We start from the raw sequence: 13867 nt of genomic DNA on the forward strand, positions 1-13867 counted from the left end.
TTACCCCCCTCTTTCAGATGTCAAACAAATGTGAAGTGATAGATACTATTCCATGTCACTAGTTTCACAATAGTGGCACAGCTCAGTGGACTGTCACTAAAATTTCCAAGAATAGTCAACCAAAGTCGAGAGAGGGGGATTGAAGACAACTGAACCTAGGTTAGCGCAACTCCCAAAGTGTGGCAGTGATCGTCATCGTCTCCAGCCCAACTGGGAAACCCTGAAAAAGGACCCAACCATGTCAACGTTTGTAATAAGTGAGAGGGTTGGGTGAGGTGTGGAAACGGGGGTGTTCCTGAAAATTACCCATCCTTAGCATTGACAGCAAGTGTGAAACCGCGGCTGAACAGGCTGTCAAGGCCAAGGCTATGAACAAGTCGCTCATTGGACTCATCGCCTCTTTCCGACGAGCTTGGCTGATTTTAAGGATTTGAGGCTAGCGTCCTTGGTGGTGTCGGGTTGACCAACGGTTGATTAACACGGCCTCCTGGGTGGGCATCCACGGTCCCCACAAGGCTATATTTGGCCGTGTCACTATTCTCCTTTGGGTCTCGTCGAACGAGTCCCGCCCCCTGAAAAGTGGTGATCCAATATCCCAAGTGTTTGTCGGACGGCAGTTGGGGTAACCGTACCGAACGGTATGGTAATTACCACATAGGGCCCTGTGCAGGCGGTGTGAGAATCAACTAAAGTCATGAATCGGGTCATCAGTTCCACTATCATTAGAGTGGTTGGTTGTGTTTCGCAAAATGTTTTTGATTCACTGAAGATCTTCTTGAATCTGTTCAGATAGGAGGTCCATTGTGGTGCTCCATGTGGATCAAGGCGCAACACGAACAACTCCGACCGTGTTGTGAACGTCGCGGTTATGGCGATGTCGTGATAGAGTATAGACACTTTGGCCATCAATGCGGCTATCTCCTTCCCCTGGCAGTCAAGTCATGCTGGCGAGGGATGTGGAATGCTGGCCCAGCAGGGAATGTTGGCCATGAAGATGCTTCTGCCAATGGAAGGGACTGATCGCGTCACACTGTTCCACCGACATGCGGTGGCGAGCTGCTTATATGGACCCTGATGTTGTCAACCACAGCTGATTGAATACCAATCATCAGAATTGGTGGTACTCTGTCCGGAAGGGTACTCTGCATATATTCAGATTAACGAGAGCTGTTGCACAGGGCGCAGACCCTTAACAATAATTGGTTTGATCTATAGACATTCGATTATGACTTATATTCATTATGTGGAGTGATTCGATGCTTGGCTGTATCAGTCGATAGGGGGTAAGATCTCAATTTTACTATATATATATATATATTGCTTAGTTAGTAGCAAAGGGACAATAGATGTCATGTTCTCAGTATGTTTAAATGAAGAACTCAATACTCCAGTCCACTGCTTCTGATTCACAATGGTTGAGCACTGGATTGAAGTGTATTGTCTTCTTTGATGTATTCACCTGCTAAAACGGGGCGCATGAGGAAAATGGATCATGGGTGGGTAAAGTGAATTACACTGGTAATCATATTACGGGGATACAGTACACAGATGGTTGACCCTCTCCGTATGGAGTCTTTCTGGAATGGGTTCTCCCCTGATATCCAATACATGGAGACCCCAAGAAAAAGGAGACTGTGTATGTAGAGGCATGTACGATGGAGAATTACCTATTGTCCGGTGAGTTCCTCCTTTCGCTTGGTTATTGCCGATTAGAATTTTTGCCAATGAATCTACAGGTAAGGTTAAAAATATCGTTAAAAATGATCTATACTCCATCCATAGATGTATTTTTATTCTGAGTAGTACTTTCTTTTCTTTTTTCTTACGGGTTTAAGATCCCAGTCTACTCCATACTGGATTTAGTGTGGACGCCCTAAGCCCGAACCAGAGATTTGGTCAAGAATCCGAGTCTCCACCCAATACCACCCCCAAACCTCGCCCTCCCCCGATAATACACTGGCTGAGGCTAAAATACCAAAAAATAATAAAAAAATAATAATAACTCGCCAGACCACTCTAACGGTGTGGTGTGAAAGGGAAAGGCTGTCCATCTCGTATCCAATTTTTTTTTTCTCATTCGCAGTTGGCAGTACGTACGTTCCTTTGACTTGCCTCTCGTTAGTCATTTTTTCTAATCCTTTCCCCTTCCTGCGATCACCTGCCCCCTCAAATAAAAATATCCCAAACTCCTTTTCGGGAAAACCTTCTTACCTTCTTTCCTCAGTTTATACACGCTTTTCCCCTTCCCTTCGTGGTCCGCGATTGAGTCTTGCACAGTGATCCTGCTGTCTTCACTCAATCCCGCACCTCTTTGAGTACGCGGGCTTCTTTGATAGCCCTGGCGGCGTCTTCCACGTTCCTGCTGTGCCCGCACCCCCTCCGCCAGTTGTCCCTGAAATTCTTCGACATTCCTGGTGCTTTTTACACTTAACTTCCTACGACGTCGCCTTTCGATCCGTGCAACCTCTCGCGGTTCGGTTCATGTTTGTTGTCACGTTGACCGAGTAGTATACAATTGTTCTGTTTGACGTTCCTCCGGTCCGGGGATCTTATTACCTCCTTGTTTTTCTGATACCCCTTTCCGTTTTTCTTTGCGCTCGGTGTCCGCCCCCTCTTCTTTACTTCTTCGCGAGTGCAGTTCGCGCGTTAGTATCGGTTTGTAACCATGGCATACCAACCGCCTGGCAATAATAATGGTGCTCAGTCACCAAACTACAACGACGGCGGTCATCGACTGGAAGACCTGCCCCAAGGCGCCACTGTAAGTCTATGACCGCGATGCAGGATTTGATTCTGCTTCCGCCGCAGCTCGTAGCGACATGAATGGTTCTGGATGAGCTGACTGTGCGGTTCGTTAGTATGAAGAAGAAGCGTCAAGAGGACTGCTTTCCAACCAACAGGGCGGCCCTTTCGGTGGTCCTTTCGACGACCCTCATCAGCGTGGCACCTCGCCCGTTCGACCCACGTCGGGATACAGCTTGACGGAAACATATGCTCCGGACGCGGGCTTTCATGACCCTTACAGCACGACGGGTTCGGTTTATTCCGGCCAATCGGCAGATAACCCCGCGGCTGCCTTTGGCGTCCCGGGTCGTGTAGCTTCTCCCTACGCTCGGAGTGAAACCTCCTCTACGGAAGCATGGCGCCAGCGCCAGGCTCCAGGAGGTGCCGGCGGCGGTGGTCTCAGACGTTACGCTACCAGAAAGGTCAAGCTGGTTCAGGGCTCCGTCCTCAGTGTCGACTACCCCGTCCCCAGTGCTATCCAGAATGCCATTCAAGCCAAGTACCGGAATGATCTGGAGGGTGGCAGCGAGGAGTTTACCCACATGCGATGTGAGTTGAAATGCAGTCCATAAAGTGTCGCATGGGAGCTAATCTGTCATCTCGCACCTTTAGACACCGCTGCGACATGTGATCCCAATGACTTTACTTTGCACAATGGTTACAACCTGCGTCCTGCCATGTATAACAGACATACCGAGTTGTTGATTGCGGTTACCTACTATAACGAAGATAAGACTCTCACCTCTCGTACCTTGCACGGTGTGATGCAGAACATTCGCGATATTGTGAACCTCAAAAAGTCTGAGTTCTGGAACAAGGGTGGACCGGCCTGGCAGAAGATTGTGGTCGCCTTGGTCTTTGACGGTATTGATCCTTGTGATAAGGACACTTTGGATGTCCTCGCCACCATCGGTATCTATCAGGACGGTGTCATGAAGCGTGACGTCGACGGCAAGGAGACCGTGGCTCATATTGTAAGCTTCATTCGCTTATGACCGACGAGCGTGAGCTAACGGAAAATAGTTCGAATACACGACCCAATTGTCCGTGACACCGAACCAGCAACTCATCCGGCCCACCGATGATGGCCCGACCACCTTGCCCCCCGTGCAGATGATGTTCTGTTTGAAGCAGAAGAACAGCAAAAAGATCAACTCTCACAGATGGCTGTTCAACGCCTTTGGTCGTATTTTGAATCCGGAAGTTTGTATCCTTCTGGATGCCGGTACCAAGCCCGGCCAGAAGTCCCTCTTAGCGTTGTGGGAGGGCTTCTATAACGACAAGGATCTGGGAGGTGCTTGTGGTGAAATTCACGCAATGTTGGGTAAAGGCTGGAAAAACTTGGTTAACCCCCTGGTCGCGGCACAGAACTTCGAGTACAAGATCAGTAATATCCTCGACAAACCCCTCGAGAGTTCATTCGGTTATGTCAGTGTGTTGCCTGGTGCTTTCTCTGCCTACCGTTTCCGTGCTATCATGGGTCGGCCCCTCGAGCAATATTTCCATGGTGATCACACGCTCTCGAAGCAACTGGGTAAGAAAGGTATTGAGGGTATGAACATCTTCAAGAAGAACATGTTCTTGGCCGAAGATCGTATTCTCTGTTTCGAATTGGTCGCCAAGGCTGGCTCCAAATGGCACTTGTCCTACGTCAAGGCCTCCAAGGGTGAAACTGATGTCCCAGAAGGTGTTGCGGAATTCATTTCTCAGCGTCGTCGTTGGTTGAACGGTTCTTTCGCAGCCGGTCTCTATTCGCTTATGCATTTCGGTCGGATGTACAAGAGTGGACATAACATCATCCGTATGTTCTTCTTGCACATTCAGATGTTGTACAACGTTTTCAACACTATCCTTACATGGTTCTCCCTGGCATCATACTGGTTGACTACCACCGTCATCATGGACTTGGTTGGAACGCCCAGTGAGAGCAATGGTAACAAGGGTTTCCCCTTCGGTAAATCGGCGACCCCTATTATCAACACGATTGTGAAGTATATCTACCTCGGCTTCTTGCTCTTGCAGTTCATTCTCGCTCTCGGTAACCGTCCCAAGGGATCTCGCTTCTCGTACCTGACGTCCTTCGTTGTATTCGGTATCATTCAGATCTACGTTGTCGTCGACGCTCTGTACTTGGTCGTTCGTGCGTTCAGTAGCAGTGATGCGATAGATTTCGTCACCGATAAGGGTGTCGGCGAGTTCCTTAAGTCGTTCTTCTCGTCCTCCGGTGCCGGTATCATCATCATCGCCTTGGCTGCTACTTTCGGTCTCTACTTCGTCGCTTCTTTCATGTACCTGGACCCTTGGCACATGTTCACCTCGTTCCCCGCCTATATGTTCGTTCAGTCATCCTACATCAACGTTCTCAACGTGTACGCGTTCAGCAACTGGCACGATGTCTCGTGGGGTACTAAGGGTGCTGATAAAGCCGATGCGCTCCCGTCTGCAACGACCACGAAGGAGGAAGGTGGCAAGGAAGCCGTCATTGAGGAAATCGACAAGCCCCAGGCTGATATTGACAGTCAATTTGAAGCCACTGTCAAGCGCGCTCTCACTCCCTACGTGCCCCCTGTGGAGAAGGATGAGAAGTCCTTGGATGATTCCTACAAGAGTTTCCGTACCCGTCTCGTGACACTATGGATCTTCAGTAATGCCTTCTTGGCTGTGTGCATCACTAGTGACGGTATGGACAAGTTTGGATTCACGGTATGTATAGTGATTGATTATTTCTTCTTTGGCCGAACCAATGGACTAACGTCTTTCCTTTTCTACAGAACACTGCTACCGACCGTACGTCGCGTTTCTTCCAGGCTCTTCTGTGGTCGAACGCTGCTGTTGCACTTGTCCGTTTCATTGGTGCTTGTTGGTTCCTGGGTAAGACGGGTCTCTTGTGCTGCTTCGCTCGTCGGTAGAAAAGAGGCACGATTTGTAATGAAAAACTGGGTGTCTTGTTCCCTATGTGGATTACAGGGGCTGGAGGAGTTATTCTTTGGCACATTTTTGTCGCAATTTTGTATTCTACATACGATCCGTTCTTTGTGTTTCGATTACTCGAACTGTTTTCGTTTCGCTGTCATGGTTTGGTTTAAGCGGTCGAGATGGCCGCAGGCACTTATGTTTTCTATAAAGTCTTAGCGGTTAGAATCAATAGGGTGCATTGATGGCGCAACTCAACAAAAATAAAATCGTGGACCTGAGGCTCTTAGGCTCCCGAAGTTCTCTAGAATCGGTTAGTTCCGTTATCCGAGGGCTTGGCGCATGGCGTCAGTTCATCAAATCGCTTCTCCGCCTTCGTGACTTTTGCGCCTCATGTGGATCGGTACTCACTGTTGACCCTGGTCCTTTGTCGTCTCCGAGGACCCTATTTATACCAGTTCTCCTCTGGCCGACCAAACCTCTGTCTGTATAACCTCCCAAAACGTCCCTGATCCACAGGCTTGTGGCGTTGATCCAACATGTTGAAGATATGGTCGATGGTCTGTTATGACTCCAACGACAGCACCCTTGATATTGACTCTCAATAACTGACCAAACACCACCCCAGAAACAACAACAGCAGCAGGCTGAAAATGCCGAAGGCGCCGCCGGCAAGAAGAAAAAGAAGGTCACCGCCGCCCAGCTGCGCGTCCAGCGGGGTACGTAAAACCCAACCCCGCCACCAGTGACACAGAACCCTGGGGGCACTAACAAGAAGCAATATGAAACAGACCTTCAAGAACTCACCCTCGGAAGCACGATGAAAATGTCCTTCCCCAACCCTGACGACATCCTGAACTTCACCCTCACTATCGAACCCGACGAGGGCATGTATAAAGGCGGCGCGTTCCATTTCAGTTTCAACGTGAACCAGAACTTCCCGCATGACCCACCCAAGGTCAAGTGTACGCAGAAGATCTATCATCCCAATATTGATCTCGAGGGAAATGTTTGTTTGAATATTCTGAGGGAGGATTGGAAGCCCGTGCTGAATTTGAATGCGGTTATTGTTGGCATGCAGGTTTGTCCCCCCCCCCCCTTCCCTCCTTTCTTTTTCTGTGCCCATTTTTGGAGGGTGAATTTGATGGCGGTGGTTTGGGGGCTGGTCATCTGGGTTTATGTGCTAACTTTGTCTCGTTAGTTCCTCTTCCTCGAGCCGAACGCTTCCGACCCCCTGAATAAGGAAGCGGCTGATGATCTCCGCCAGAACCGGGAGACGTTCAAACGGAACGTTCGGACGTCGATGACGGGAGGCACCGTCCGGAATGTACAGTACGAGCGCGTGATGAAATGAGAGCTGTATCGCGCATGAGTGGGATAGATCGATAGATCGATGACGGCTAAGCATCAGTGGCCCTACAGGACTAGGGTTTGGAGTATCAACTCGGATAGTACAATGATCGATATATTCGGGTCTGCATTCGGAAATATGCATATGGGATTGGAGGTGCTTGCGCTTTTTCTTGAGACCTTTGCATTACAGTATATTATGGATTAATTAGCGACTGGATAGATTCTTACGAAAGAAATGACTTGATTGGGCTCCCTTTCTGTAGTAACCCACAGCATAGGCAGTGTTACTTGATCTACTGGTCTGGGGATGGGATAGACACTTACTAAGGTAGGATTGATACACCCAGCACTCATACCATGCACAAGTACCAAAATCTACAAACTTACCACGGGACACAAAACCAGTATATATACAACCCTATTCAAACAACTATCCCATAGTAACTGCAAGCCTCAAATGAAATACTTCACATTCAATTCAACCTCACAGACTCACTCCCATAGCATGCCCCCAACCCGACCAATAAACCAACAACACCAGTCCCATTCCTTCTAGAGCGTCTATAACGAATCACCGGCGAGAAACGGACCGAAAGGAAGCAAGCATCATCGGGTTATCCTTGACAAATCCAGTCGAGCGAGGTTCATGCAACAGTCATGGTTCGAAGATTTACTCCTGGGCAGCGGCGCGCTCCTGCTCCAGACGGACGTAGTAGTTGTCACGGGCGCGAACGCGGGGGAGGTGGTAGCCTTTTTTTTCATGTTAGTTTGGGGATCCTTTCCGAGGAATCAGTCGGTGAATGAGTGATACGTACCGTACCACCAGAGGTAACCGAAGGTAGTACCGAAACCTGGACATATAGGCATTAGTGTCTGCTTTCTCGACGTGATTGTTTCCAAGTGGGATTGCGCATTGCTGGCGGTAATTGGATCCGAATTCGAGGCTCCGGCAGACCGGGTGACATTCTGAATCCTATTGCATTGCGTTGCCCGACCCGGGGGGATCATGGCTTACCGAAAGCGGTGCTCAGGTCAAGGACGAGGGTCCGGCGGAGCATCTATGGTTCTCTGTTAGTTTCTTGGTCACCTTACAGGTGGGAAGTCTGGGGTAGGCCGAGGAGAAAGGTTGAATGGTGGGAGGAACGTACGCCGGTGATGGGGGCGATGGCAGCCATTGTGAGGGATTGATGGTCTGACGCTATTTAGGATGCGGAGGCCTAGCGATTCAGCAGATATTGGGGTCTGCTGGGGTGCGTGTGGTGGTGGGAGCTGGAGGAGGGGAGAGGGAAGGATGGTGGTGATGTGATGTTGAAAGTCGAGGTTGAAGCTTTCCGTTCCGGGCGTAAGCGACCGCTTTGAGTGGCCTGACTGGTTGGTTGCCGTCCGGCTGTTTCCTTACTTCGTTTGTTCTTATTTGATTTTTTTCTTTTATATAGGTGGGGGTGATTTGGGGGATTGGGGTATGGGGATTCAAGTGAGAGATTTAAATTTACGATATAAACATTTAATTTTAAAATTCTTCTATATTTCTTGCTGAATTGAGTTGCATCTCATCTCGAGGGACTGACTGTTTCTGCCTCAGGCACGATGATGGCTACCACGTGACCCTCCAGCAGACTTGCTGTTTGTCTCCGTCACTTCGGCCCTTCTCCACGACATCAACATAATCCGCCATGCTCGCCGCCGAGCCCAAGGTCAAACGTTCCTCCTCGTCGCTGCCGGAGCAGCTGAATGCCCCTGATGGCAAGCGCATAAAGCGCCCGTATCACCACCACCATCGCTTGCAAACGCCCGTAAATCCTGCGCTTCCGGAGCCCGCCATTCCCGATGACGCCTACGTCGACCACCTAATGAGCCGCTCCATCGGGCAGACCCTACGAGAAACAGGATTTGATCTGGCTGATCCAGCGGCGCTGGAGAGTTTCCGCATTGCGACCGAAGAGTGTATGCTTGTTAAGGTGTAACTGAAGGTGTCATGAGGAAAGATATTGACTAGGCCTGTGTTCTTAGATCTGCTGAAATTCGCGTCATATGTGCGCCAGTCGATGCTCTCGTCTCGTCGCACCCAACCCGTCCCCCACGATTTCGAGCATGCGTTAAAGAAACACCGTGTGCGCGTGGACGATCTCCTGCCTCATGTGAAAACTCTACCGAATGTCGAACCTGTTCCCTCGCTCCTGCCGAGCCCTCCGCCGGAAGAAGATGATTGCTTTAAAACTTTACCGTCCCTAGGCCCGCAACTCAGTGGTGAAGACGATCGTGCGAGAAGCGCATACATCCCGAAGCATTTCCCCGAATTCCCTAGTAAGCATACCTACCGACATACCCCCGTATTCACGGAGCGCGAACAAGACCCGCGGAAGATCCGGGAGCGGGCAACGGAGGATGGTCGACATGGTGAGGAGGCCTTGCGCAAGCTTGCACGCGCAGCGTTCAAGGATAACCAGCTGGGTTCGTCGGGTCGGGATAAGAAGCCGTGGGGTCGGAGGACGGAGACGATGGATAGCATGTTTGAGAAGACGATTAAAGGTGTCGCGAAGAAGATGCAGAAGAATACAACGACTCAGGGTGCTGCCACCCCTATGGAGATTGACTCTGGTGCGGTCGACCCGGATGTGAAGTCTCGGAATAAGGTGTCGTTGAGCATAGAACTGCCACCGATCATCAACTGCGAGAGAGACTTTTGGCGTCGGACAACGACTGGGAATCGAAGACCCGAGGAGAGGTCATCGGGTAATAAAGAAGCTCCGGACATCTCACGAGTGGATAGCTGGGTGAGCACATGAGCGATGGGACCAGGACAAATAAATCGGAATGGCGTCGGGCGTTTGACTTTTGTTTTATAGCCGTATTCGAGAAGATACCCATGCAGCAGAATTTAATATAAACATTGAGCAAATTATAAGCAGCAATCAGCTTGTTAGCGAGAACCAGTAGAACGAACGCCAATCAACACCGTAGCTATGCAAGTAAGATAGACGGCCCTCCTTCATTTGCTGTCCACGTTCGAGCTGTTCCCTGCAGCCTTGCGCTTGGCCTCTTCCTCCAACCTGATCGGCTCCCACGCTGTCGTCTCCACCGTCAACCCATTGGCACATCTAAGACCACCGTCAGCGACAGCATAACTAAAAACAAGGCGAGCAAGGCGTACCGTCTGAACAACCGCACGACCGGCTTGCAGACCACCACTCCGGGCGTAGGGATCCCATCCTGCGGCGGATTACACGAGTACTGCACCATTTCCATGAGTTTGCATTTTTCCAACTCGACGGGACCGCCCTTGCGACGTCGTTCTTGGAAGTTTTTGCGCACGATGCTGACATGGTCGGGGAGAGCTTCGGCGGAGAAGATCGGGACGAGGGGGGCCATTGTTTGAATTTCTTCGTATTTATATGGCGACCCAGTAATTTAATTGAGTGGATTGGATTGAAGAGGGGGAATTGTGGTTTGTGGCTTTGGGGCGTTGGCGTGTAGTTAATTGGAGTTTATTCCGGGGTGGTTTTGGTACGTTGAATTCATCATGGGCGGGAACGAGTCGGATCCGATGCCGATGGGTTGCATATCGTTTCATCTTCCATTTACTATCTTCAAGTCCTTATGTCACTCTCTCTCGGTGGTGGGTGATACACTCCCCATAACGTATATCTGGTATTCACTGCGCTTGGTAGACGGCTAATGATTAATTGTTAAAGTTATAACATGTCACAGCTTTCATGATCGTCCGGACGGGCCGTGATAATGGCCGCGAACTTTGGGGAGAAATTGCTGGCGGAGGTGCATGAGGAGAGTTTGGACGAGGTTCGTATTTTTCTTTCTAATACTCTTGCTTTATGTATGCAGCTAGAGGCTTCGATTTACTGTTCAGCTGGATGATTATGTGTTGAATGAGTTCATGCTAATACTATGACAGCTCCTGCATGACTTGAGTTGCCTCTATGAGAGCAGCAATGACACCCCGAGAAAGCGCCTCGGAATCCAACCACTTGATGACCTGCTGAGAGTATTTATGCCACTTCCTGCTGTTGCTCCCTGGACACAAGCACAACATCAACCCCTAGAGCCGACCATTCCTGCTGACCAAGAGGCGCAAGAGCAACTCTATCACGAAGGACCACCCGTCCGATCGGAGCCAGAACATGATCTAAACACTTATACCACAGAGCAGACCCTCCTACCAGCCCGTATTAAAAATACGGACCCAGTCGTGGAGATTTCGAGCACATCATCTGGCGCCGGCAAAACCCAGACCCTGTATTACTTGACTGCCATTGCGATCTTACCGCCTGAGTTTCATGGCGTCAAGCTCGGACGGGGGTCTGCAGTCGTCTTCATCGATGCGGATGGCCGCTTTGACGCTGAGCGACTTCTGACCGTGGCCCGGGGAATTGTGCGCAAGAAATTCAAGACTCAGAATGAGAATGTAGAGGTGACAACTACAGGTGTGCCTGTGTATACCGAGGAAGACCTCAACGCCCTGCTGGTGACCTCGCTGCAACATGTGCACGTCTTCCGCCCTCAGTCTTCCACCGCTCTTCTATCTACGCTCCAGTCCATGGACACCTATCTTTTCGACCTGACACGACATTTTTCATCTACTCGCCCGCTCCACGCCATCATCATCGACAGTGCAAGCGCCTTCTTCTGGCTGGACAAACTACACGACGAAGTTGCCCGTACAGAGGACATCGGACGTCCGTACGAAGAGATCGAGAGCGAACGGCGCGAAAGGAAGAGCTTTTATCTTTTCGACATGTATGCGGATCTCGTCGCGGAATTGAAACGCCTGCAACGACTGTTCAGCTGTGCAGTCGTTTACACCACCATTGCATGGAGTGGGAGGTCCATGCCCGGTCAATTCTCTACGTCCGGGCCTTCTGGACCCTTTCCCCTGTTTGACCCCTCAGATGTCCCTGTCTCGAGGACTCCGTCGTTCCGGTCTTCGCTTCCGGGGCCTTGGGGAGTGTTTCCGACTTTGCGGCTTGTTGTTCAGCGGGATGTGGTTCGGTCTTTTTTGCCTGCGATGACGGTGCATCAGGCACAGCGAGAGGCTCCGATGCGGCACGAGGTTGTCATGAAAGGGCGGTTTGTCGGATGGGTGAACGGCTGGGGCCGCGAGGATTGGCCCCGGAGAGTGATGGAAGGATTGGACGAGATGGATGGAGGGATGTTTGGGTTTTCTGTTGGGACGGACGGAGTGAACTTCGATTGAGATTTATATGCTGTTGACCCGACTGGTATCACAAGTATGATATGTGTACAGGAGACGTGCTCTATACAACAGACATCCACACCCACCATCTATGCCCTGAATCAAGTAAACAACTTCGCGATAGCCTCGACGGTGGTGTTTCCTCCGCTAAACACGATCCCAATATCCCAACCCTCCTCGCCACCCTCCTTCTCCACGATCCTCCGAAACTCCTCGTTAAACAAACAAACCGCCAAACCCACCACCGAACTCGGCTCCACCACCACCTTCATCCTCTCCAACACCAGCCTCATCGCCGCCTTAATCTGCTCCTCCGTAACCGCAAACACGCCTTCCACCTTCTTCTTATCCGAGATAACCTCCCAATTCAACAGCCCAACGGGTGTCCTTAACCCATCTCCAATAGTCAACGACTTCACAGCGGTCACTCGCTCCCCTGCCTCCAACCCGCGTCGACAATCATCCGCCCCCTCGAAACTCGGCTCTGCCCCAAAAACCTTCGTCTTCTTATCCGAAAAGAAAGTCGCCACACCGGAATTCAACCCCCCACCACCAATAGGCGTAATCACCGCATCCAAACTCGGCCCGGACGAACCATGGGCACTCAACTGCGGATTCTGCGCCAGCAGTTCCAGGTATTGCTCTTCGATTTCAAGACCCGTCGTGCCCTGACCGCAGATAATGTTGAAGTCGTCGTATGGCGGGATTAAGATGGCGCCCGTTTTGCTCTGGACCTCGGCGACGACGGCTTCTCGCTCGGTGCTTGTTGACCCGCTGAAGACGATTTCCTTGGCGTAGGCTCTTGTCCCTGCGATCTTGGAAGTGGTGCTGATCCTAGGCATGACGATGTAGGAGGGGATGTTCAGCGTGAAGGATGCTAGGGCTAGGGCTTGCGCGTGGTTTCCTGTCTCTTGTTAATTTCTGTTCAATCGATGATCCGAACCCATATAGTTGATCAATCGATCAATACATAGACCAAGGCTAAAGAATAAAATAAAGACCATAAACAAATCGAAAAAAAAGAAAGAGAAGAAGAAAAATACCAGAACTATGCGTAACAACCCCCTTCCTTCTCACCTCCTCTTCACCCCTCTCCTCAATCAACCTCAGCAAAGCATGAAACGCGCCCCGGGCCTTAAACGCGCCAATGCGCTGCAGATTCTCGCATTTGAAGAAGAATCGGATGGTCGGGTTCGCGGGTGTCTGTCCCTCGTAGGGCGTTCCCTTCAAGGCGTCCGGGGTTTGCGGCGTGGAGGCTATTCCGTTGAGGGTTTTATTGGTCAGTAGTGGCGTGCGGTGGATGTACGGTTTTATGAGGGTGTGAGCGGCGTGCACTTTGGAGGGGGTCAGGGACTGGGCGAGGGATTTGGGGTCCATTGTTTCTTTTCTTGGGTCGTTTTCTGGGGGATTGGGGGTAGAGGAAGGAGGTGGTATTAATGAGGGTATGATGGCGTGACTCTATTTATATATTGCATATGGCGGGGTTGAGGGAATGAGGGGAGAGCTTCGTGAGCTTATCGGCTGATTGATAAGGCGGAGGTTATTGCCGGATGTTTTCTCGGAGTAGAAAATATATAAGTATGAGAATTATTGGCATATATCGCCATG

General features: G+C 50.5%; 6 protein-coding genes across 6 annotated transcripts; 3 read left to right on the forward strand and 3 right to left on the reverse strand.

Moving 5' to 3' along the window:
* Nucleotides 1–2665: 2665 nt before the first annotated feature.
* chsG (chitin synthase class III) lies at nt 2666–7051 on the forward strand (the record flags this gene model as incomplete). The annotated part of the gene is made up of 9 exons (XM_022533560.1): nt 2666–2761; nt 2859–3333; nt 3397–3758; nt 3808–5487; nt 5556–5655; nt 5872–5918; nt 6326–6416; nt 6489–6778; nt 6899–7051. The coding sequence occupies 9 exons, from the start codon at nt 2666–2668 to the stop codon at nt 7049–7051; spliced, it is 3294 nt and encodes a 1097-aa protein (XP_022388988.1).
* Nucleotides 7052–7720: 669 nt separating this feature from the next.
* ABOM_006432 (cytochrome c oxidase subunit VIIa) lies at nt 7721–8225 on the reverse strand (the record flags this gene model as incomplete). Its single annotated transcript, XM_022533561.1, has 4 exons — nt 7721–7800; nt 7866–7901; nt 8066–8108; nt 8199–8225. 4 exons carry the CDS (start codon nt 8223–8225, stop codon nt 7721–7723), a joined length of 186 nt encoding a protein of 61 aa, XP_022388989.1.
* Nucleotides 8226–8723: 498 nt separating this feature from the next.
* ABOM_006433 (TBP-associated factor 8 family protein) lies at nt 8724–9836 on the forward strand (the record flags this gene model as incomplete). The annotated part of the gene is made up of 2 exons (XM_022533562.1): nt 8724–8994; nt 9061–9836. 2 exons carry the CDS (start codon nt 8724–8726, stop codon nt 9834–9836), a joined length of 1047 nt encoding a protein of 348 aa, XP_022388990.1.
* Nucleotides 9837–10039: 203 nt separating this feature from the next.
* On the reverse strand, nt 10040–10419 carry ABOM_006434 (uncharacterized protein; the record flags this gene model as incomplete). The annotated part of the gene is made up of 2 exons (XM_022533563.1): nt 10040–10148; nt 10202–10419. The coding sequence occupies 2 exons, from the start codon at nt 10417–10419 to the stop codon at nt 10040–10042; spliced, it is 327 nt and encodes a 108-aa protein (XP_022388983.1).
* Nucleotides 10420–10788: 369 nt separating this feature from the next.
* On the forward strand, nt 10789–12259 carry ABOM_006435 (putative Rad51 family DNA repair protein; the record flags this gene model as incomplete). The annotated part of the gene is made up of 2 exons (XM_022533564.1): nt 10789–10848; nt 10961–12259. The coding sequence occupies 2 exons, from the start codon at nt 10789–10791 to the stop codon at nt 12257–12259; spliced, it is 1359 nt and encodes a 452-aa protein (XP_022388984.1).
* Nucleotides 12260–12360: 101 nt separating this feature from the next.
* Nucleotides 12361–13636, reverse strand: ABOM_006436 (threonine/serine dehydratase; the record flags this gene model as incomplete). Its single annotated transcript, XM_022533565.1, has 2 exons — nt 12361–13163; nt 13303–13636. 2 exons carry the CDS (start codon nt 13634–13636, stop codon nt 12361–12363), a joined length of 1137 nt encoding a protein of 378 aa, XP_022388985.1.
* Nucleotides 13637–13867: the final 231 nt, after the last annotated feature.

Source organism: Aspergillus bombycis (genome assembly GCF_001792695.1).
Source record: "Aspergillus bombycis strain NRRL26010 chromosome Unknown contig00044, whole genome shotgun sequence".
Lineage (NCBI taxonomy): Eukaryota > Fungi > Ascomycota > Eurotiomycetes > Eurotiales > Aspergillaceae > Aspergillus > Aspergillus bombycis.